This window comes from Triturus cristatus, chromosome 1_2 (genome assembly GCF_964204655.1).
Source record: "Triturus cristatus chromosome 1_2, aTriCri1.1, whole genome shotgun sequence".
In the NCBI taxonomy this organism is placed as follows: Eukaryota; Metazoa; Chordata; class Amphibia; order Caudata; family Salamandridae; genus Triturus; species Triturus cristatus.
In genome coordinates, this window is record NC_140580.1 from 701,030,725 (window position 1) to 701,056,214 (window position 25,490).

Sequence of the window (25,490 nt, forward strand, 5' to 3'; positions counted from 1 at the left end):
TCATTGGCACTTTTGTGACAAAAACAAAGAAATGTGACTTAACTCAAAGTAATGTGAACACTTAACCCATAAATGAGAAAGGTGTCGAAATAATGGTGTCAACTATCTACCATCTAAGCCCTGTAATGTGAAAGAAGAGTCAACTGCACTCCCCATTAAAATAGGTTGTGAACATATATCATACATATTTTACATTTTTAACTCGTGTTCACACCCAATTAATAAAGCGGCATGTTTAGACCATTTTAACCTGAACGGCCGACATGTTTCATTGCCCTAAAATTTTACAGCAAGTTCATCAGGGCACAGGGCCACATCTGCACCTCAATAGTATGCTGGACAGGTAGCTGCCAGATGGACGCCTACCAGCAACTCACCGGGGAGGGAGTAGCCCTCACACAGCCTAATGTAGCAAAAAACGCCTGCACCGCCGGGACCGGGCGTTCGCGTTTCACTGCTCGAGACGAGATGAATAGTGCTTTTTCAAAGGTCTTTGCCTTGGTCATTTTTATCTTGATGGCCATCACCTTTCATGAGGACATACTACTGAACTTCAGGTTCAGGAAGATCAATGGGTGACCTTGAATGAGACATATGGACATATGCAAGAGTATGCACGGGACTTTGACCCTGTCAAACTCTTAATATACTCTTTATGTGGGAGAGTAAATATAGAATTTAGGTTATTCCCACATTAATTTCCCTCCACAAAACCTGATAAGTTACTTTAAAAAAAAGAGAAATTCTCTCCTCAACAGTGAAAATAGTTGTTGTTGTTGACAGTGGTATTGTTACTGATAATGGCCTTCTCACTGACAATCAAGTAGGCATGATCATCAATTATGAAGAAATCCTTGCTGTTAGTAGTATAGAGTTCTCTGAGGAGAACACAGAAGTCAACAATTAGAAGGGTTTTCAATGAGGGGACAGTCATGATGCATAACAGGACTCCACATAGGATGAGGGCTGAAATATCACTGAAATATCACTACGAAGCTCAATAGAAAAATCTGAGAATGAAAGACTTGACAGATGCGAAAGGAGTAAGGAGTACAAAGACTGAAGACAATTAATGCACTCAGAAGTTGAATCTAGGAGGAAGTGCACCATTTGACATAATTTTGAAATCCTGCCTATTCCTAGCCTCACTCCAATTAATCGAAAATGCACTGCCCCTTAGCAGGGGAAGAAAGATACTTCAATCATATACTTCCTTTCATCCTCCCTCACTAGGCTGGAAGTCTTAACACTGTCTGCCTCCCACATAATTCCTTCTTCACAATGACACATCTGTACCTAAAAGATAAACATTCTTATCTCTCCCAAGGATCCATGACAAGACCTAACCCCAAAAACATACACATGCTCAAACTTTCATGCAACAAACAGGTATTCATGAGGGGACTAAACCTTTCTATTCCTGTTGTCACATTAAATAGTCCCACGTCCTGATATCTTGACTATGGTGTGAAACTGATGTTCGGCAGCTCCAAATATTCTTCAATCTAATATTTTCATGGTCTTTATATAAACTAATTCTCACTGTCATATTACTGCAGCATATTCTGTCTCTCCACCCCATCTCCCCTGCCTGCTTGCAACTCAATATATATCCCATCTAAACACAACATATTTAAGTAACTGCATTTATGTAACCTATTGGTAAACTGAAGTCAATCTGGATGAATTTCCCTTAATGTGACCTTACAGATGAATACATTATCAATCGATCCCATTTGTTTTCATGCTGGAGGTCATGTTGTGCTCTTGTTGTTGCCTCTTTTTTTGAACTTTCTATGCTTTAAGGAGGCAGCCACGTTGTGCACAAGTTGGTAATCAAAGGCAGTGTAGTGTATGCCCAAAGAGCATATCAGTTATTATTGAATTATAAAACAAGGTAACCTTCAGCTTGGAAGACCTATTCTCATCTCCCATTTCTGTAGAAAGTAACTCATCAGGAATATCAATAGTGCACCTATCAAACCTAGTGCTTACAGGATGGTTTGAAGCTGATTCTATACTTTTCTTTTAAAAAGCAATCTTTATCTCTCCTTTCATTTGGGTGAAACTGTGAAGAGACATGGAACTGGGAAGTAGTGCTGGCACCAACCAAAGATATCCCAACAACAAGAAATTGTGACGAACGATGCTATGGAAACAGCCATCAGACTGGTGCGATCAAAGGATTTTTACTAATGCTCAGTGAAAAAACTCATTAAAAAAAAAAGACAAGACAAGGCAGTCAATTTTCCACCAGAAAATCACAAAAACACATCAACAAGCAATGCCTGGAGGGTTGCCCCTCTGATGCAGCCAGATAAATGAACGGAAAAACAAGCTGATGGCAGTGGGTAGAAGAGGAGATACCACACACACACATACAGACGTGAACAAGAGAGGCTCTTCTTACCCAGCTCAGTTATCATTGGAATGTGCGTTCCACAGTTTTTTTCCTGACTGAGTGAAATCAAAGGGAGCAGTTTGCCAGGTTTAGCTAATAAGCAAATTATCAAAGAGAAGAAGAGTAGAAAGAGAGAAGGTAAGGGAATGGATCAGCCAGATCTCTGAAGAAAAGAACATATTGTGCATAAAAAGGCCAATGGGCCACCTTCTGGATTTCTGCCAATTTTCCCGGGGTGCAACAGTGTTTGCCCACATGCTACGATCCTGATAAGAGAAAAAAACCTGTGGAAGTAGAACTGATATCCCCCCCATTTTCTCCACTCTGAAACAATAAATCACAGCTCATGTAACCTGTGGACTAACACTTGACCTTTTACGGTGAAAGACAGGTTAAAATTGACATTTTTTCGTAGGAAGTCTCTTCCAATGCTGATGGTGGATCCCAGCGCTCCTGCTAAATAAACTTAAAAGGCGGTTGCATTATTTTAACTCAGCTGCTCACTTTAGTACTTCATAAACTGGTTCAGCTAGGTAGAGATATTTAACATTAAACCACTCTTCCCTACCTTTAAAGTGTGGAGGTCATGTCCAATGTACAGAGCGTATCAGAGCAATTCCACAGTGGCTAATAACAGCACTTATTAGAGTACAGCCCACAGGTGATAAGACAGTCCAAATATGTCAGACAATAGCATCGCTTGAATCATTTTTGATGATGTCAGAAGACAATGTTAAAAATTATACAGCTCAATTTGCTCTCTCCCTATCTCCTTGGAATATCAAGACCTCAACTCATGCCTGTTAACAGCGTCTGGTGGCTATCCATTATTTTTATATTTTTTTATTTTTTGTTTTTATTGGCAGCCTGAATGTCATAATTGAGAAGAAGGCTCATTCAAAATGCACCAAGAGCAGCTGGAAAGGGGTTCTAACCACTGTAGAGCAATCTGTACGGAATTCAGCATTACATGTTTCCTACTCTTTTTCTGTCCTCGACTATCGAGTGTCACCTCTTGAATCAGATGCATACGATTTGATCACAGTAAACATAATAAGCATATCTTCACAATATCATTGATGTTTCTTTTTCACCAGAACTAAATTCAGGAACTAAACTTAGGCGATTGCGTTTTTGTAGGCAATTGAATTAGTAAGAAGCAGAAGTTGTGGCACCCTAATGGGTCTTTTAAAGCAGCAATGTAATAATTATTGCAGCTGTCTATCAAATTGGGATCACTCAGTAGCAATACTGGGACATGATCCAATGCCACTGGATAGATGATCCTCAAAATTGTCTAAGTCTCTTTTTTGCAGGACCTGTTATTGTTGTTTCACAAAACAAATTCATAACAATGTGCTTTACTGCATGTTTCCATTTCATTGTTCTCGGCCTCCAGAAGAGTTCCACACACACTCTACCAGCTGAATTTAGCAAACATGTTCTAACACACATGCTCGCCTGAGGTCTAAATTTCTGCAGCTGTCTTCCTTCAGGTGCATGTTACAGCCCTATTGAAATATCCACTGGAAATAACTTTACACAAGTTATAATAGGAGATTAAATATCAGAGGTGTGGAAAAGTGGCAGATGTAGTCTTCTTATCTTATGTCCACAAACAATTCGAAATGCACCTGCATGCTTTCCAATCGCTCTTCAAATAGTTTTCTACCACTAGACCTCTTGTGTACTTCCTAGAGGACTCATTAAATGCCCTCTGTCGATTTTGACTGTAAGAAGGTAAGAACAGACCAACATTCATCTGCTCTCCCTCAGTTGAAGAGATTGTCCTGACCGCTCAGGCTCTTCCTGGCAAGGAAAGGATCTGGCTCTTCGATGTCTTCTATTGCTTAATTTGTGAAAGGATCTTAGAAATGAATTTCACATTGATTGCAAATTCTCATCTGAAGTTCTACTAGTGGAACTCTCAAATGATGTCATTGCTTATAGCCACTGTGGAAAATAGCAGTGATGTAAATCTGAATTAAGATGGTCTTACATTCTGAAGAGAGGAACATTTCTATTACCAAATGTATTCACTTCCTTGTTACCCATCATGGAGAAACAATTTAGGTACTTTCAAGAAAATTGTGGTCTCTTAATAATTTAATTTCTATTGAAATTGGCACTTGTCTGCACCCCTAACTTCGTTCATTCCATTCCATCATGCTAGACCAGTTTAAGAAAAGTAGTCTTTCTCCCTTGATCCTGTTCTTCATTGTGGTATATTCATTTTAATTTCAACTTCAACTGAGTACATCATCATGTTTTTTTAATTCTGTATAAATCTTACAAAATGTGTCACAATATTCCACAATCTAGCAAAGGAGATGACTTATTTGACTGACTTGGAGACGTTGGTTTGACCAGATCTTCCAAATATTTACATTGTTTACAGAATTAGAAGCAGTGTACTGAATTTCAAAATCTATCCTCTCGTCATCTATTCTTGGAGAAAGGCAGTACACATCAAAAAGAACATTTAAAAGACTCAATATTAGGGGAGTCCTAGTGTTATATCAGACTTCATGGCTTAACATTATGAACTTAGTTAGTGAGGAATAAAAATACCCACCAACTTGTATTGATGTTTTCAGTTTTTTAAGGCAGACTGGAATGGTCTGCATAGCCAAATTCTGTGGAGTGGGATACCACATCAGCGCGACGATATTGCCACTGTCTACTGTTCTGTCATGTTATTCAGCAGACCTTTGAGTACTTTTGGGTTTCTGATCATATATGAATTTTTATACATGCTGCAGTTTCAGAGCCCACCACAATACTGAGAGGAACGTTACATCTGATGGTCCAGCTCTGTAGTAGGATGCTACCTCTGAAACGTGGGGCATAGACATATACATGGTGAAGGCCCAAAGATATCAATGCCTGATCACCCAAGGAACGAAGTTGCAGCGGAGAAGGTCAATGGAAAAAGGTAAACTCTCTTGCAAAATCTTACTTAATCTGAAGGAATCTCATTTTATAGGTTACCTTTTCCATACTAGACATGAGGTCAATTGTCACACTGAGTTTACTCTCGGAAGCAGAAGCAAGGCATCTTCTGCAGGTACCATACATACTGCAGACGGGAATGTGGAACCAGCAGACCCAAACACTACTTGTGCTCCAGCGGTGAGGGTGTGACATCCAGTGAATTATGGCTCTACACTAAAGAAGACCAGCAGGGATTCTGATTTCCAGATGTCTTGAAAATTGAATACCCGCATTCATGCCATGTTAACTTATCTAAATCTTAAAAAGTGTAAATCTGTCTAATGGCATTGTGATGCTAAGTAAATTTAGATGCCTAAATCCAACACTTAACGGATGGGGATTGAGTCATTTAGCAGAACAACCTATGCTTTACTTCTGTAACAGTATAAAGAAATGGGGTAACCCAGTTATGTGCATAACCTATGGATTCGTACATTAAGTGAACAGTAGTTCTGACACCTATTAGCTTTAGAAAGCGTAAAACTTATTTATACAATTTGTCCCTCTATTAAGATGAGACTAGCATTTACAGAAAAATATCAAAATTAAGTCCAAACAAAAGAAACTCATGTACTTCGGAGTCAGTATACGATTTTATAGCAAATTAATAAAAGTTGTGTACTCAAAAATGAGAACAAATATATGCACACACAGATATACACTATACAATTACACTTAAATTGGTGATGTGAAAACAAAGAAATATATTTACATATCACAACACAATATATATATAACGAATGAACATATAGTCAAGACACACATATAAACACAGTGTGAGGTATATGAAAATGTGATTCAACCCAACTATCAATTAGTCTAGTTATTCTCAATTATTCTGGGTGATCATTAACACTTGATAGTATGCGTCGACGTTTCGACCCCTGGACAATAGTGCGATTACGTGATCGGATGTGGGGGGATCTTCTTCAGGACTATATATAGAGTCTGTGTGTGGCCTTAAACAAGGTTCCACCCTGATACCAAATTTTTGGTTATGAAAGCATGGCAGCTTGTGAAAAAATAGATGGTTGACCTGAATCAAAAGTAGCTCATCATATCTGCTGGTTGATTAGTCAGTGGCACTGGGTGCCTACAACTTTTCGGCTTCTGGCGCTCGGGGTCCTCAGTGGTTAATCACCCTTTACTTCAAGGCAATGTTTGTCGGGGCCGGTCGCCTCCAGATAAAACTTGCTTCAGGCACTCAAGGCTTAATAATTGCCTTTGAATACTCTCTGGCCTTCAATCTCCTAGACTTGAAATCCGGAAGCTCAAGGTGGAACCTTGTTTAAGGCCACACACAGACTCTATATATAGTCCCGAAGAAGACCCCCCCCCCCCACAGACGATCACGTAATCACACTATTGTCCAGGGGTCGAAACGTCGACGCATACTATCAAGTGTAAATAATCACCCAGAATAATTGAGAATAACTAGACTAATTGCTAGTTGGGGTGAATAACATTTTCATATACTTCACACTGTGTTTAAATGTGTGTCTTGAATATATGTTCATTCGTTATGTATATATTGTGCTGTGAAATGTAAATATATTTATTTGTTTTCACTTCACGTCACAAATTTAAGTGTAATTGTATAGAGTATATCTGTGTGTGCATATATTTGTTCTCATTATAGAGTACACAACTTTCATTAATTTGCTATAAAATCATTTACTGACTCAGAAGTACATGAGTTTCTTTCGTTTGGACTTAATTTTGATATTTTTCAGTAAATGCTAGTCTCTTAATAGAGGGACAATTTGTATAAATCAGTTTTATGCTTTCTAAAGCTAATAGTTGGCAGAACCACTGTTTACTTCTGTAACATGCTGATTCTTTTTTTTTTATTTCACTTGTATAATTGGAATTTGTTTCATTTCTACCATATACGACATGAGGCTCTGCCACACAGCTGGACACTTGTAATTCTTCAAGTGATTCAAGAAATAAATCCCTGCAATACCTAACAATCTGGATGGCAAGTTCTCAGACAGCACAATGAAACAACCTACCTTGAAGAATTTTGAACCAGAGGTCTTCGAGAATAAGAATATAATGTTTTGGAAATGTATGGTGAGAGCACTCCATTGCCATTTTATAGGTTTCAAGCAAAGGCATCCGTTTAAAAAATCTGCTGCTCTAACCCACCTTCTAGTGGAAGGGGAAAGGGTTAATTCAAATTAAATTTCCTAAGCTTTTTTTTCCCCTACCAGTCGCTGACGCAAGTAACTACCAGTCAAATTGTATCTGCTTACTGACTACTATGATCCTGATTTTGAGTTTGGCAGCAGGGCTGGACTAGCCCTAGCGGGCACCGGGTGTTTCCCGGTGGGCCGTCAAGGTGGGGGCCAGTTTTAAGCCCCTGGGGGCTGTTTTTGTTACCGGGGACCGGTAATATAGGCCCCCTGTAACAAAATCGTCTGAAACCGGCCCCAGCATACAGCTCGGCCCCAGGGAGGCCGGCTGAGCGGTTTACCAGGGCTGGTTTCGGTTCCCAGTCCGGCCCTGTTTCGCAGACAAAAACGTGATGAAGTACTCTGTCCGCCAAACTCTTGGTCCGCCTGTCCATTTAGAGTCAGGAAGGCAGTCAGATTTCTGTTGACGGGGCCCTCATCAATGAAAAGCTTACTCCAATGGCCTGACAGAGTGTTGGTTGTGTAAGTAAGGGAATCCCACATCACGCCTTATTTAGAGATGATGGTCTCATGTCTTTCTGTTCTGTCCATTTGCCACTAGGGATAGACAGGTTGTGATGAAAAGAAAAATGCAACTAATGACCTTCACATTCAGAGAAAATAAAAACTTGTGTTTGGGGGTCATTAGTTTTTTTTTTTTAAAACAAACTTCCACTTTGAGAGTTTGTTATTGAAAATGCATAAGAAAGAAAGGTAATATGTGTCTTTTTGGGCAAAATGTTATTGAATCTGCACTCCACTCAAGCCACGAAAATCTTTTGTTAACTTTAAGATGGTAAATGTGAAAAAAAATTTACACTACTTTTGTGATGGCAGTAGAACTCAAGTACTATTTTGAAGAGCGAACCCCTGTGATTTGTTAAATGGAAGCGAGGGACACTGGTGATGTGGCGCCAATTATATTACATGGCGGCATCGCCTGTGGTTCATACCATGAAGCACCAGTTCATCAACCTGGGACATAAGGGACACTATTCAAAACGGTGGGAAACAGCGTTTACACAATGCAGTGCTATTACAACACGGTTGTTACAACGACCTCGTTGTTAGTACGCAATACCTTTACATCGCATGTCATTACAACGACTTGCTGTAGGGGGTGCAAAGGTATTGGATATAAAATCGAACACCTTCCCTGCTGTTGCGCAAACCACAAACTGGAGTAGGAATAGTAAATAATACTATCCCTGAGTCCAGCGCGCCCCTATAGCAAGTCGTTGTAATGACTTGCGATGTAAAGTTATTGCGTACTAACAACGCGGTCGTCGTAACGACCGCATTGTGATAGCATGCGGTGTATTTGCATGCATTGTAACATGCTATATTCATGTCCTTTCTGTAATTGAAAACACATGAGCTTGGAACTGAATACACTCCCACATGAGTGAATATAGTGTAGTCGTGTAAGGAAACACATAGCTTGCAAGCAAATAAATATATATCACATATGTGACTCGTTGTGCAAACGGGCAAATACACAGCCTGTAGTGAAGTGAAGACAGAGCCTGAATGATTGAATACATCCTTTGTTTTGAAGAACTAGATTGTTTTGTGATTGAATTGCGAGCTCCAGCCTAGTTTACTCTTCTGCATTGCCCATAGTAATGGCTAAAGTGACATTTCATCTTCAAGGTAGGTAAATACAACATGGTGGAGCTGCAGTTTAATTTCTATGCTGTGGTGTATCATTACAGTAATATTGAAATTTTTGGCATTATCAACATCTTTTTCCAATGGTCTAACCCATTTGCAGGCACTTGGTTGGGCTTTTCTGATAAATGGAAAGGAGAAGATGCTGCCCCTGTACCACTCGCGTGCTGCACACTTCTTACCTAGCTCAGTAATTATGGGGATGTTGGCTCCTGTAGTGATGGAGGCCTGACGCGCCAACCCGTGAACTGGACTGTTGTCGGGCGAGGATCTGTCCATTCCTGGAGGTGTGAACCCTGCAACAATACAAGTGACCAACACTTAGAAACACATTGCAAAGAAAAAAAGGCAGCACACAATCGATTGAATGCCCGACAAACCTAATAAAACAACAAAAAACAAGCCAATACTCTTGTCACAGTATGCAAAATAAAGGAGGTATGTTGTGATAACAGTCTGAGGAAAAAACAGATGGGAGTTCCATCAATTTTAATGACTTTGAAAATGATGACAAATGTCAGAAAACTTTCTAGCCAACAAGCCGTTAGTTTTAAACATGCAAAGGGTACAACTGTGCAAGTGTGCAACTGTGAAGGGCAAAATTCAACAAACAGACGCTCTCCTGCCCAGCGCAAAGGAACCTACACAATAACAGCCTGGGATTTGTAGCAGATTGACATCTCCGCGGTAATCTCTCAAACGACCTGCATTTTATCTCTCATAAAGGATCCCCAATCATGTTAAACTCCACAGCGCTTCGGGGCAGTGACCCGCAGGAAAAGCCACCAAGGGCCTTGGTAGATAAGGGTTAGCCCGTGACCGAACGCAAGCCAGAAAATGGGAACCACAATATCACGGTGTACCAGCTTGGGGGATACTAGCAGAGGATCTCTGGAAGCACAACATTCACTCAGGAATCCCACAAAAAAATCCCACAAAATAATGGCGGACAAAGAATCTAAACTACATCAGCAAAAAAGGAGTAAGGGAGACCCAGTACTCTCGGACTCTCCACTCAAAATGAAACCGGACATTAATAGCACCCTAGACATGATTCTAAAAAAACTGCCGGATGTCCATGACTTAGCTAAATCCACAAAGCAAACCACTGACGCTATTCATCTTGAAACAGCGGCCCTCAGGGCTGACCTAAACACAGTTAATAATAGGCTATCAGTGGCCGAGCAAAGAATTAGTGACGTAGAAGATATCTCTTTCAATTCAAGTCAGGAAGTGAAGGCATTAACAAAACTTACCTCAACACTACAAAAACAAACAGCGGAGTTTGAAGACCGCAATCGGAGGGGGAACATTTGAATACCTGGGGTCCCGAAGGGTTCGGAAGACTCAGCAGGCTCATGCTTAGCCTTGCTTGAGGACTGGATCCCTAAGCTTACCAGCTTAAAGTTCTACCGACAGTTTGAGCTAGATCGTGCGCACAAAATACCTACTTTTAAATCCATGCCAAGGCAAGCAGGCCGGCCTATTATTTGCAAACCACTGAGATCTCAGCACACAGAAACTATCCTTAATGATGCATGTAAAAATCACCAAATTATCTGGAACGGCCATCAGATAATTTTCACACAAGACTACTCTAAGCCTACTGTCGACACCAGGAAGGGATATCTTGCCTTGCGCGACAAACTCAGGAGTAAAAACATTCTTGTCCTTCGTTGGGCCCACCAAATTCAGGATAATCGATGGCGGTAGACATCACTACTTCAACGACCCTAAGGATCGTGCGTCATTCTTGGAAGGCCCAACCACTCAGGACATGGAGGCTTCTCAATCCGCCACTAACAAAAGGAGATCTTCTCCAGACCTGAGCACGGGATGAACTAGGAATCTGTACCATCATCTGTCAGGCTAAGTGCTTTAACCATTACCTACCTCGTGTTAACACACACTCTGTGATGCTGGCATCACTACAAATGACGTTGCCATAGATTTTATGGGCCTATACTCGTATCTTTTTATAGTTTTTACATATCAACTATGTCTATGTACACTGTAATTTGGAATGTCAAATGTCTGTAGATTCATTGCTATGGGGTCTACATCTCTTTTAGTGCACTGCTGTAATCAAAGTCACATATAGATGTAGGGAGATTTATGATTTAGCCTATTACAATCAGTCAATCTCCGAGAGACGGAAATGACAATCCTGCCGTCGCACCTCCTACATATGAGGTTTTCAGGGATGGGAGGGTGGAGGGGGGAGTGTGGGTGGGGAGGGAGGAACTCCAGAGGTTGCAGAATGCTCCCTGTAATGACTGGATATCCGCCTTGGAGTTTCTCAGTCTTTACTTTCTCTATCTTCAAGCTTCTTTTCCCTTTTACACCTCTTTTCCTTCTCTAATCTGTGCTTGGCACTCTTTGATGCATAGACAACTAGTGAGATCTGGCACACAAGAGTATCCGAAAAAGTTGTTTAGACTGTATACAAAGTACCTGGATAATGCATTTAATTTGTTCCCTGTTGGGGGGTTTGTTGTCAGCTATTGTCACCTTTTCCCTCCTGGGTCAAGGTAGCGCTTCTAGGTTTCTTACGATTATACTTGATGTACCTACTACATAACCTCTTATCTGATGGTCCTCAATAACACACTTACCCTGGCAACTGACCTAAATATAGTGTCCCTAAATGTCAAAGGTCTTAACCACCCAATTAAACGCAGGAAAATTCTGGATTATCTGGCCAAAACTAAAGGTGATGTCATTCTATTACAAGAGACAACGCTGTCTTTGGACGCTGTCTTTGGCCGATGCCAAACTCATTAGAGGTAACTGGATCTCACAAATGGCCTGCTCTCCTGCTGATAAAAAGAAACAGGGGGTAATTACACTGATATCAAAAACATCCAATATTTCGCTAGATTCCCAGTCTCACGATAACGAGGGCAGACTTTTGGTCACACATCTGAGAAAGGGGAAGGATCTAATTCAAGTAGCAAACATATACCGCCCCAACGCTGATGATCCAATTCTTTGGTCTGAGGTATCCAACACGCTGGAAGGTTTCCCCCAAGATGACCTCATTGTGGTAGCAGGGGATTTTAACATCCCATTAGACCCTATAAAAGATAGGCAATCCACCTGTCATTACCACCCTATGAACTCACATGCTGCACTCCAAAATATCTGCTCCAACTTTAACCTTAAGGATGCGTGGCGCCTCCAACATCCAGACACTAGAGACTACACCTTCTACTCTAATCCTCACAACTCATACACCAGGATAGATTATATTCTCATCTCCGGCTCTCACACACGACTAATTGAGCACTCAGACATAGCCCCAAGGCTAGTGTCTGACCACTCGTGTATTAGCCTAAAATTGGCTGGGTGCCACTATGATTCCGTACCTAAGAGATGGCGCTTTAACAACGATATACTTTCGGATCCTGTAGATAAAAAGAAGATCGAGGATGCTACAATAGACTACCTTAAACACAATGACAATCCTGAGACCAGCACTGATACACTCCGGGATGCGCTGAAAGCTACCATTAGGGACACAATAATTGAAATCAAGACAAAAATCAACAAGAGTACAAATCTGAGATTAACTCAGCTTGAACAGGAGATCAAAAACTTAGAACTGTCTCATGCTACGTCTTTATACGATAGTAAGACCCTCGCAATACTAACACAAAAGAAATACGAATACAACAAAATCTTAAGTGAAAGGGCAGGGTTGTGGGTTAATAAATATAAAGCCCTTAACCTATGTGAAGCTAACAAAGCAGGGAAACTTCTTGCCCTCTATCTCAAGCACAAACAGAACCAGTTTGTCATTTCATCCATCAAAGACTCTAACAAACAAACCCATATCAAACACAAAGACATCCTTAGGACCTTTAAAGACTTCTATCAGGAACTCTACAAAAATGATCAGACCCTCAACTTAAGAGGAATGTACCAAATATCTCAACAGACTTTATTTACCACAACTAACTAGGGAAGATACAAGTAGGTTAGGACAGGAAATTAATCTTACAGAAATTGAAAAGGCAGTTATATCCTTAAAAGACAACAAAGCCCCTGGGCAGATGGTTTTACAGCCTCTTTTTACAAGACCTTCCTAAACCAGCTAAAACCAGCCATGAAACAAGTTTTTAACCACACAGTATATAAAGGGACCACGTCAAACACTATGTCGGAAGCTAACATAATAGTCATTCGAAGGAGGGGAAGGATCACCTATCACCGGAAAACTATAGACCTATATCCCTTATTAACGTAGACTACAAAATATATGCTAAGATCTTAGCTGTCAAACTCGGCTCTGCTCATAAGTAACTCCCAGGTTGGTTTCCTACGTACACGTATGTCTAACGATAACACCCATTTGTTGTGCCACATTTTAGAGTATGCTGCCATTAAACCGGAGCCAGCAGTAGCTATCACATTAGATGCTGAGAAGGCCTTTGATAGGGTCTCCTGGGCTTTTTTGGAATGATGTATGCATTCTTTCAATTTAGGCGAGGATTATATCCGTATGGTTATGGCTCTTTACGGGAAACCATCAGCCCGTATTGTCGTTAATGGTTCATTCTCTGAACCCTTCCCATTGGAACAGGGTACTAGACAGGGTTGCCCACTATCTCCAGCCTTATTCTTACTGGCATTGGAACCCATGATCCAGGACATCAAATTAAATTCGAACATTAAGGGGGTGGATATCAATGGTGTCCAAATAAAATTAGCCGCCTATGCAGACGACATACTAATAGTAACAGAACAACCAAATACATCAATTGCAGCCTTGATGGATACAATCACAGAATATTCCGGCTACTCAGGTTATAAACTTAACAGAGAGGGATCGGAACTCAAACCATTAAATGTCCACTGTACGAGGGATATCTTGGGAGAGTCGGGGCTAACATGGCAAACAGGCTATATCAAATACTTAGGTATCGAATTTGGTAGTAACTTAATAGATACTCTACACCAGAATAAGAAAACAATATTAGAAAAATTAAAGAAGCTTTTGGACTCTTGGTAACCAAAATTCATCAAGTGGTGGGGCAGAATCAAAACTATTAAAATGAGGATCACCCCATGGTTAATTATCTCATCAGTATGCTCCTCCTTACAGATGACTTCCATCACAAACTAGATATCCTTTTCACTAAATTCCTCTGGCGAGGGAAGAAAGCACGGATCAGTATCAAAAAATTAAGACTCGATAAAACTCTAGGTGGGGTAAATCTAGCGGATTTCAGAATATACCAGTTGGCTTTCCTTGCAAAACAAGGTTCATATTGGATCTCACCACCTACCGGCTACACCCCGGTCTGGCTAGAGGTGGAGAGGGCTATCCTCAATAACCTAAGCCCTCTTGTACTCCTTACAACGAATAGGCTTTACCCACATACCTCTGAGTCCATTTTTAAAAATACAAAAATTGCACTCCTTAGGGTTGATAAGATTCTGGAGAATAGTATTAAAGGCTCTAAAATGGAATCACTCCGGTCCAATAGCAAAGCAAAGGCAAAAGCCTATCCCTTGACACATGGGAGTAAAAAAGGTATCCTTTTCCCATATCAATAGAAAACGCCTCATTCCCAGTTACATTCTCAGACCTCCTATCGAGATATAGCCTAGCTGACATTGAATTCTACAACTTCTTGAAAATCAGAACGGCCCTTTCAAAAACCAAATTATCCATCGTCCAACCATCAATCTCATTGTTTGTGACAAACATTAACAAACTGGGCCACCAGGTCTCCCAGATTTATAAACTCCTCCGTCCGAAGACCTCTAAACTTAATGATAAGACTATAGCCTTTTGGGGGCAACAATCTTCGGTTCCACCAAATGACCAGATATGGCCCACACTATGGAGCTCTGTCTCACGTAATAAGATCTCCCCGGTCCTCTCCCAAACCAAGTACTGGCTACTACACAAAGCATTTTGGACTCCTGCCTGATTATTCTCATTAGGTCTCCGTAAGGACGCAACATGTTGGAACTGTAACCGAGAAACGGGGGATTTAGCCCATCTTATTTTTCAGTGTTCACTAGTAAGGTCGTTTTGGGAAAAAATGTTTGCCTTTTTAACTGGTTTGTTTAATTGTACTTTGGTCAAAGAATTCTCTACCTTACCTATGGCCTTCTTGAGCGCGAATTTAAGAACTGACTCTGATAAAGCTCTACTTGACCTTTTACTAACATCTGCGGTGAAAATGGTTCTTGCCAACTGGAAGGACACGAGTAAGACATCTTATAAAGGCTGGATAAACTGGATCACCCACCTCAGAGGGGCAGATAACATCGCATTACAAAACTCTCTGTGGAAACCTTCATCCAGGTTGATGTGGAACTCTTTGGACACTTATCTAGACTCTTACGAACCTCCATGAACGCTACTGTATGCCCTTGAATTATATCCTGTGCCTTTACTGACGTATCACTTGAATATTTGTATTTAATTATTGTTACCTGTACTAGGCTGTTATATGTTAGCCCTATCAATATCGGACTGCTCTTGTGCCAACATATGCATAGAATTTTGGAAATAAATGTTATCGTTCGACTAGCCTTCGCTCTCCCTTTCCTTCTCTTCTCTTTCTTTCCCTTTTCCTTCCTTTCTGCCTGTCTTTTCTTCTTTTATTATTGATCACTGAGGTTAGTCTCTTGATACCGATATGGGCGTCATAACCTCACTTTATAATTGTATATGTGATAATTTTGCCTTAGATATCTTATGTCAACCCTGTTACAGTTTGTTTCTGTCTTCCCTCTTGAAAATCAATAAAGTATTTTGAAATTTTAAAAAAACAAAGACATAGCTAAAATGATGTGGTGGTCACGGTGTTTGCTGTTCTGTGACAGCCTAGATTTAAAAATAAAAGAACACTGTAAGATCCATAGAGAACTAACAAAGTAGGACTTGTTAAAATTCAATACTAGCCTTTACTGAATAACACACTAATATCTGAGGAACCGAAGTCATACTATTTTGAGTTTAGTGAACCTTATACAAAAAACCTAATGACAAATTCGGCTAGGCCATTAGACAAAATTCACACAGGCCATTTTTACTCCATATAATGTGACCAATAGACTTTAATTAAAAAAATAGTCCATATAGAATACGAGTTTGCTCGGCTTCCCCCAAAAAGCATTCGCAGAGCAAGACACAGTATCATTCTTGCTGTCTTCCTGGAAGATGGACTTTGGGATTTAAAAAAATCTATTTTTGATTTTGAACGTTAGCTGATACAAGGACACTATCTAAAATTAAAAATATACACACATTTAAAAAAAAGAAATCATATATTTTACCGTCTTGGAAAATCAATGTTTATTTCCTCCTCATTCCCTTCCTTGTCCCATTCCTTAGTCTATGAGGTGTTCTGCCCTTCTTCTCAGTCCAGGCACCTTTTGCTATAGGCCAAACACCTCACATAACCCCATTAAAAGTGAACCCCTCCCAACCCCCGTCCCCCTAACCCACCGCTGCCCTCCCCAAGCCACCTCTTGTTTCCTTTGGTCTGTTTTTGCCACATGAGTGTTTCTTTCTGCAAATCACTGATCATGGGTACTTTTTAGAGGGAGTTCATGCTGTATGCAGCTTAATGACACATAGTAAAGCAAACTAGAAGAATACAGGAAGAGTACACTATGGCCCTTACTCAAGGAAAACACTCAGATAAATTAAGGATTCTCTGTTTTGTGGTGCCTGGGTGGTCACGAGTGTGTTTGTTGTTTTCAAGGTCTGCTTTGCTGTTTCCTGCCAAACATCATGGTCAACTGTACATTTTTGGCCTATTTTCACCACTGACACCTTAATTTTGATGTTGTTCTTCAACTTAATGTCATTTTCTAGCAGTTTATTGTACGTTGTGGGTAGCTTCTAGGAAAGGAGACGTACAAAAAACGGATAACGTTGTGGTCTGCTTATCCTTACTTATGCATGTTGTTCTAAACTGGCATATTTATTATGGTATTATGGTTGTGTTCTTCCCTCGGATCAGATAGTACAGCATGAAGGATTGTCTTCGTCACCCATTCCATCACTTCCAGCATGGCACGCAACTCCTTCTCGAGCAGATGCAAGCACTAAATGTTCTTGTTATTATTTATTTCAAAGAAGATGCTGTAAACCCCTTTCTCACTTATTACTTGGGGCAACAGTTTCTGGGCCGTCTCTGCTAGGAGCTTCTATTTTTCCAGCTGTGTGGCCACAAGGTTTGATTGTATATTTCAGAGTGAACTTGTGTTCAAGTTCCTGGAATAGATTGTACTCCTACCAGCTTGGATGCTGATGCTGGGATTCTTTTTAACTCCACTACTTGTTTACGGTCACATCCATATTTCTTCCTTTATAGTAGCATGTTTTTGGTGTTGCAACCTGTTTTGTTTCTTTTTTTGCGTGTTTGCTAAGTATGTGAAGAGATTCTTGTGAGGCCTTTTCCTGATCACACCTGGTGTAATTCTTCTCTTCTGGCTAACTGGTTGTTCATTGCCCTTCATGTAGATCGTGGCTCCTTCTACCACTGTTCAACTGGGTGAGCTGCTTGATGAGCTCTGATTTTGATTGTAGTTCTATCATGGCCGTAGCTTGTTTCCTTCTCTTTTGTCTTAGGAAGTTAGGTAGCTCACCTGGTTTTGTTTTTTGCCTTGGCTCAACCTTTTTCAAGTGCGCGCTTCTTCCTGGTATAATGCCTGGATGCTGCTTGTTTTGGCTGTTTCCAGTGCAGTTGTCGGATTCTGGAGAAACCGGGCTCTTGTTCAGTTTTTTGTCATTAGAATTGTCTGTATTACACTCTTCTCCTCAACATGAATGCTTTCCTTCTTTTCTGGTTTTCTCAGTGTCCTAATCAGGTTGTTATCTGGGGCACTCTTCACATGACATGCTAGCAGCTGGTGAGGAGTCTTTTGGTTTTCCATTTGTGGTTTCTTGGTGGTTCGTTGGGCAGATGTTGTCTTGATTTTCCATATACAGGCTACTGGTGATGAGGGTTCAGCAGTAACAGCTTATACCGGGATCAAGTTGGTCGTTGCTTTTTGTTTGTCAAATTTTGCATGTTTCTACAACTATTTGTCACCTTTGCTTTTAAGTGTTGGTTGCTTCAATGGGCAGTGTATTTGTTAATCATGACTGCCCCAGATTACAAAAAACTCTTGCTGCATTGGTATGTCCTATTAGAGTAGGAAATGGGATGAGGAAGAGCATGAGGAAATAGTTGGAATACTTGCCAGTAATTGTCATTACTCTGATTCTTCCTCGTTCCAGTACTACAGCAACATTTGACCCATCTTGAGCAACTTCCAACCCATCTCCCTCCTCCTCTAACAAACCAAAGTGATTGAGAAGGCCATGAACAAGCAACAACCCACCTCAAACTTCTCCGCCTTCTAGAAAACACATGGTCAGGATTCAGAAAGAACCACAGCACTGAAACAGCACTCATCTCAGCCACTGATGACATTCGAAACATCCTGGACAGAGGAGAAACAGCGGCCTACATCTTGCTCGATCTCTCTGCGGCCTTCAACACTTTCTCACACAATACCCTCATCAGAAGACTCCACGAGATTGGGATACAACGATCTGCTCTCAAATGAATCTGTTCCTTCCTCATGGGAAGAACCCAAAAATCAGGCTGACACCCTTCACAGCAGAGAACAAGAAATTGATATGCGGTGTCCCACTACCCTGCTCTTTTCAACATAGGGTCTCAAGGTGCTGAGGGAAGGGGTGTGGGCGGCTCTGTAGGGGTAATTCGAAGAGCCAGGTCATGAAGTCCTTTCTGAATTGGTGCAGTGTTGGGCTTCACCGGAGGTGAAGGGGGTGTTCATTCCAGGTCTTGGCTGCGAGGTAGGAAAAGGATCTTCCACCTGCGCTGCTCCTGTAGAAGCGAGGGACGGTGGCTAGGGCGAGGTTGGCTGAGCGGAGGTTTCTCTTGGGGGGACTCCGCTCACCTCCGCCAGGGGACTCACTTATTGGTTTCAGCAACAAGCTGAACACTTGGCTTTTCATATAAGTACCTTGGGCCCACACACATACACACGTTGCCAAAGCGCCTGGATACACTCTTGCGTGATATACAAATCAACATAACATAACAGCAGTGGAGGCTCTTCCGCTATGGCGGAGGAGCATCGCCCCACTGCTTTTCAGCAGTGCCAAGTAGAAACATAAAATGATAATAACTTAGAGTTATTATCATTTTATGCTTTGTATCCTGCTGCTTTGAGGGCGGGTAAGTGAGCAGGGCTGCTCTGCTTTTGGAGCAGGGTAGGAGTGGTTTGCCCACTCCTTATTGCGCAGGGACTGTTTAGAAGGCCCTCTCAGGCTGCCCAAACCAGTCATGCGCACTTTCCCCGTTCTCCATGCAGACTGCATTACAGCCTGCATGGAGAACATGCCCAACCCTCCAGCCCCTGGCTGAGCGCCGTGTCACGGCGCTCAGACCAATCACAACACTGCATTGCAGCCTTGTGATTGGCTTTGGGTAGGGAGCCTGGCTGCCTGCTTTCCTGTTTTGGAGTCGGAGGTAGGACAGCAGGTCCAGAAATGCGGGATCTGGCCTCAAGGTGAATTTATGTATTTTTATTCCACCCCCCCCCGCGTCAACTGCCCTTCCGCGACCCACCATGCCTGCCCTACCACCTGCAAGCCATGCCAGCCACCACTGCATAACAGTACTAACGATCACTACCTCCCAGAGCAGTTCATCTAAGACCTGCTGGCTTGCTTGTTATAATTCATGTGGTAGCCTGGTTTGTGTTGCCTTTTGTGGGGTCATGTTAGGGGTTTGGCCTGTTTAATTAATGATGAAAAACTCTGTTATGTCTAGGATTTAAGGAGCTTTAAACATGGTGCTAAAATTGAGGGACTGACCATTCACCTCACAGACTAAATAGTGGGCCAAGGAAGGGAGAATCATAGATATGAAAAATTTCAGTTAGTAATCTAACCGTTACTCTCTAAGAAAACTGTTAAATCCTATCTTTCAAAAGTAGAGAATAATAAACTCCTGTTCCAAAACCTTATCAAGAGCCTTGAGTGATAATTGTCAAACTGTTGGTATACGTTTCTCCCAGAAGTTAACTATCAGCATCTGTCCTTGCAGTAGGCCATGTAATGCTTCCTTATATTTGGTGGGGACATGTGGGAAATGTAGTGAGATGGCTTTTAGTGCACGTATTTTTGACAGAGGAAGGCACCATTCTGAATTAGGGGTGTGCTTACCGGGATAGAACAGTGCCAGAAAGAGTAGGAACCAGGGCTGTACTGGGAACCCAAAACAGCCCTGGCAAATTTTGTTAGACCAGCCCCTGTACAGTGCATAGTGAGTTTAGTGAGCGAGCCTGTACTACAAGGAGGGGAGGGGGGGGGGGGGGGGGCAAAAATGGTGCATCCTCCAAAACATTTTTCATTATATATTCAATTATATTAGCTTTTAACCCCTTCCCCGCTCATGACGGAACCACTCCGTCATGAGCCACGGGTGCCGTGTGCTCATGACGGAGTGGTTCCGTCATGCTGCGGCCGTTGGCCGCCGCTCCGCCCACGCGGCGCTAATTCCCCGCCTGTGCGGGCGATTAGCGCAGTGGGCGGAGTCGTGACGGAACCACTCCGTCATGAGCACAGCTCAACCATGACTCATGACGGAGTGGCTCCGTCATGAGCACAGCGCCAGCGCGCTGCCCCCAAACCCCCCCAGCGCTGCGGCGGAATTCCTGCCGCAGCCAAGGGGTTAAAGAATAGTAAGTGATGACCTTAGAGTGCACCAGGATTCAACAATCTCTGTTGGAGCCTTTCAATGATTCCCTCACTATCACCCTCGAACCGTGCCTCGCATCTCTCCATAGCCCCTCTCTCACATGTATTTCATTTCTTTTTATAGCGCCTCTCATACCAGTGTAGTGTGTCAGAGCACTTTACATCACACACAAATATAGAGACAATGAATCATACATGTGCAAATCACTGTATAGAAAATTTTACATAATGCAAATGGGACTGCAAGGTGTAGGAATCTTGTCATCCATACTAGTGCTATGTCTGGAGAAGCACAAACCCAGGATTCATAACGTAACAGTGGTTAGGGTTGGCTTTACTAATAAGAATGTATTTCTACACAAACAAACCCTTTTTAGCACCATTAGGATAATGAAAGACTCTGAAAAAAACAAACTTCCAACCTGTACCTTGTAGTTTGCTTGCAGCTCTTTGGTGACACTTCATAGCTCACTGATCATATTCAGAATACCCAACAGAAGAAGGAAAGAGTGTCTAAGGGAGTGTTCAGATTCTCTAGTAAACTTGGCTATCGACCCATCAAGGAGATGCTTACCATCTATAAAGCAAGGGCACTGCCCGTCGCAACTTATGGTGGGGCGTGCGGGGTATACGCCCTGTAACCCTTTACAGGCTGAGGAAAACACCTTTTTAAAGCATTTGTTATGCATCTCTCCCTCAGAATCATCTTCCATTTTCCACTAGAAAGTAGGGTTGAACCATTAGGAAGATATATTTTCACCCAAACCCATTTCTTTGCGGTGCACTATCTGGGTCAAATCCGCGACCGAATTCACAAAGGTACTCATTCTTTACTGCTTACCATTAGATTATGTCTTAAATATTCAGTGCTGTCCTTTATTAACAGCACTCTTACGTCAGTGGTTGGTCTTTCTGGGTTGTAGGGTCCTAACACCTGAGAAGTCGGCAATGGTGGCTGCTTTGCTGGATGCAAGGATAAGAAAGAAAGCCTACGTTGCAGGGACGAAACAGACTGTGACAACACACATTTCTTATGCTCTACTCAATGGTTTTCAACCATACTTGGCCTGGGTGACAAATATACATTGTTTTGCTGTGACCAGATTGCAGTGGAGTACTGTACACCACTTTATTTCCTGCCCAAACATTAATCAGTGGGATATATAGACCGCCCTGTGTCTGTGCGACGGAACCTCTAAACAGAGTACTTTGCATTTTAGGCTTTTTTTGTCAGTTTTAAATGAACCTAAGGAAGCACTTTTTAAAAAAAACATTTTTATTGCATACGACATTAGGGACCACAAAGCTGCTGTGCGCCTTTGTACACCACGGTGTTCCCTGCTATATGTTTTAATGTTGCGTCTTAAATCTGTAAAGCAATTTTTACTAGGAAAAGAATGTCTTATTAATATTTGACACTGTATTGTTAATTTTATAATTAACCCTGGAATGTATATTCTAATATATTCTAATGTTTGTAAGTCATTTTATGATGTATTGTATTTAATTGCATATAACATCTGCTTTTATGACCTATGTCGATAGTGGTGAAATGCAGATCTTGTTGACTTTGAATCATAGCTCACTGTGCTAGATTAGGATTGTAATTTATGAACTGCACAGCAACAAAAGGGTCTCTGTGACAAAAGCTGTAACCCAATAATCTATGCACATAAAATACTGTTCTGTGATCTGCATGGTGCCCGTGATTTGCAGCAGGCATACTAACCCTCTGCACTACCTTAAATGAGTCAAAACTGCCACTCGACAAAACTCCGATCTCTCTTCAGCAGGCACATTAATCACCAGAGTGATCCTTACATTTTTATTGTTGCCTGAAAATTATGGATATACAAGAAATTTAGCAGCAGGTGCTTTCATAACTGCTGCACTGCTACAAAAACAACCTCCCACCCTTCCAGTCTCCCGGGGAAACGCCCGACGCCCGGTATGGCCAGTCCGGCCTGGCGGGAATAGGTTCTGCTGCATTCTGGACGGACTACTCTTAAGACTTCCGGTTTCAAAGCTTGTTGTACACGTTGTTGTCAAGCAAGGGGTGTTGGAAGCTTTTACAAAAGATGACAAAAAAGCAGCCCTCCATTGAACGCACACAACTTGCTTCTACCAAGGTGTAGACAGCTCCAAGGTGGATGCCTTGTCAGAGGCACACAGGTATGCGTGCTGAGTCAGCATAGTCACAGAAGAGGAGGGGGGAGCGTGAGGGTAACGCTCGGAGAACACCTCAGGCCGTGCTCGCGCCCGGCATATGGTCTACGCCACGGCGCACACCTCACAGGCGGCCTCCTTCCCTCCTGTGGAAGGAAGGCGAAAAGGAACTGAACTGTGTTGTATCCAAGTCTTCCATCAAAGGCTCCGCAGAAATGACAAGTGACAGCTGCGAGAACTCGGCGAATGTGACGTTTTTTAAAGTTTCCCCAGCCTGACAAGTAAACACCTTAAATCGCTGGTGCCAGATGCATTATACATGGGATGTGTTTTGACATCCATCATCAAATGCTGACTGGGGGAAAATGCGGCCGGGCGCGTCGAGGATTGGCAAGTGCAGTGCTGCGCGGGATTCAGGCTGCGAGGTATTAGCAACACTATATTTCATCACCTTCAGGGGAAAAGCACAAGCTCTGCTCTTTAAGGATTTCATTTTCTCAGCAGCTGAGTGCCTTGTTCAGGAGCGACGGGCCTTCCTCGGTGCCTTGACCCCCGCTTGCAATTTTGCTTTTATGTTTCATTCCCGCTCTTCAGCCTCCAAACTACCGGCCTAATAATGCTTGCAACCAGCCAAATGGAAACGCGGTGGGAGTGTTGTGGGCGGTGGGACCGGAATGGAAGAGGTGTTCACGGTCCAAGGAGCTCCTGAAGAGCCCGGGCTGTCGCTGAAGTCTGGGAGTCAAAGGCCTCCATTATCAAGCTGGCTGCTAAGGCGGACAAATTGTCCTACAAAGTGGGACGCTCGTTTCTCGCTTCTCCAGTTCCTATGTGATGGGGCACGCACTGGGAGCGCAGGCGTAAAGAAGGTCCTGTTCACAGGTTTTCTTGCGTGAGGTTCGGTCATGACAAAATAACCATGACTGAGCACTAGGCCTGGGCGTAAAATTCCGCTTGCGTGCGGAGTTTACAGAGTTTTTCCCACAAAGCGGAGCAGAGTTTTTTCCTCACTCATGCAAAGAAAATCTTACTCCAGACCACCTCCCGGCGAGATTTCTCAAAGCGGGTGGTCGGGGATGGCCGCAACCGCTTGCATTTAGAAACCTTCCGTTCGCGTTGAGGAAGACGCAGCTTGAGTACAACATCTACTCGAGTAGCAGAAAGAAGCAGCGCCCTCTTGCGCTACGCATGGTGCTGTTCGTGCTGATTTCCCAGCGTGGGAAAAACACCCGGCATTAAAAATCAGCGCAACCTAATGCACTTCGCCGCTTACGGAAATCTGCGCAGCGCGGCATAGGTTTTTTATTCACTTCACGGAGTTCCGTTCGGAACTCTGCTAACTCCACCTAGGCCTACTGAGCACAAACCAAACCAATTGTGTCCCGCTGCTTCAGGATGCTGGTCCTCCCATGCAACGACTTTTTCACCTAAAGCCACACCTTGTTTCGATCACATCTGCGCCATTCCTCTATCAATTATCAAGTCTTTCCCAATCATTTCTTCCGTGGGTTTCTTATACCTGACCAGTTTTTCTACCAACAGTTCTCAAAGTGACAACAAGAACTGGGCATATTTCCTTATTTTCCTTTGTGCTTTCTGAAAATTGATCCAATTGATGCGATAGATACAGGCCTTCTTTCTGCTTCTGAGTTGCTAATGTTACAACTTACTGGCCTGTGCCAAAACTGTATACAATTAGGTCTTCATACAAGTGCCACACATTTAGCCCTGTTAAGTCCACCCCCTGATCTACCAGGGTCAGGAATAGGAGCAGACCTTAAAGGGATTAATGCCAACTAGCCTGCGCGAATTGGCTATACAGGGTACTGGTGTTTTCCATGGCTGTGACCACTAGAACCACACCTTGATTTGCTCACTCACAGACATTCTACCCCAACTCCAGAAGTGCACCAAGAACTAAGTTCACCTGTCAATCTAGATATTTGTAATATGGTTCCTGTACAGACAGTGACTTAGAATTAGTCATCAGCACCTGGAGAGAAAGTTATATTTCTCATTCTTATGGGACTGAGCATCAGAACTCAAGTTTATGGCGCTAGAGAAGTGGCACACAATGGCTTGTACTTTAACTCATACCGGCTTCTGAAGAAGATCTCAATCGGAACAAGACAATTTCCTGTACTTTAACAAGTGCAGACCGGTCCAGAGATGGTCACTATGACAAGCGAGACTTCATTTCTTAATCTCAATAGGCAGGTGACTATGTCCTCTATTCTAACACGTGTGGATTCCGTCTATGATTCTATCAGGCAGGGAACAAGGACTTGCACTAAGTGCTGAATTGTGTCTATCATCACATTGGGCAGAAAAACCC

At 42.3% G+C, this 25,490-nt stretch overlaps 1 protein-coding gene across 6 annotated transcripts in view; it reads right to left on the minus strand.

Annotated features, from left to right (window-relative positions):
* The window catches only part of KCNMA1 (potassium calcium-activated channel subfamily M alpha 1), a 1,447,720-nt gene that overhangs the window by 149,005 nt on the left and 1,273,225 nt on the right, over window positions 1-25,490 (minus strand). For all 6 annotated transcript variants that reach the window (XM_085608566.1, XM_085608564.1, XM_085608561.1 and 3 more), the window contains one exon: window positions 9,426-9,539. In XM_085608566.1, the coding sequence (XP_085464692.1) occupies window positions 9,426-9,539 (114 nt within the window). The remainder of the gene's footprint in view (window positions 1-9,425; window positions 9,540-25,490) is intronic.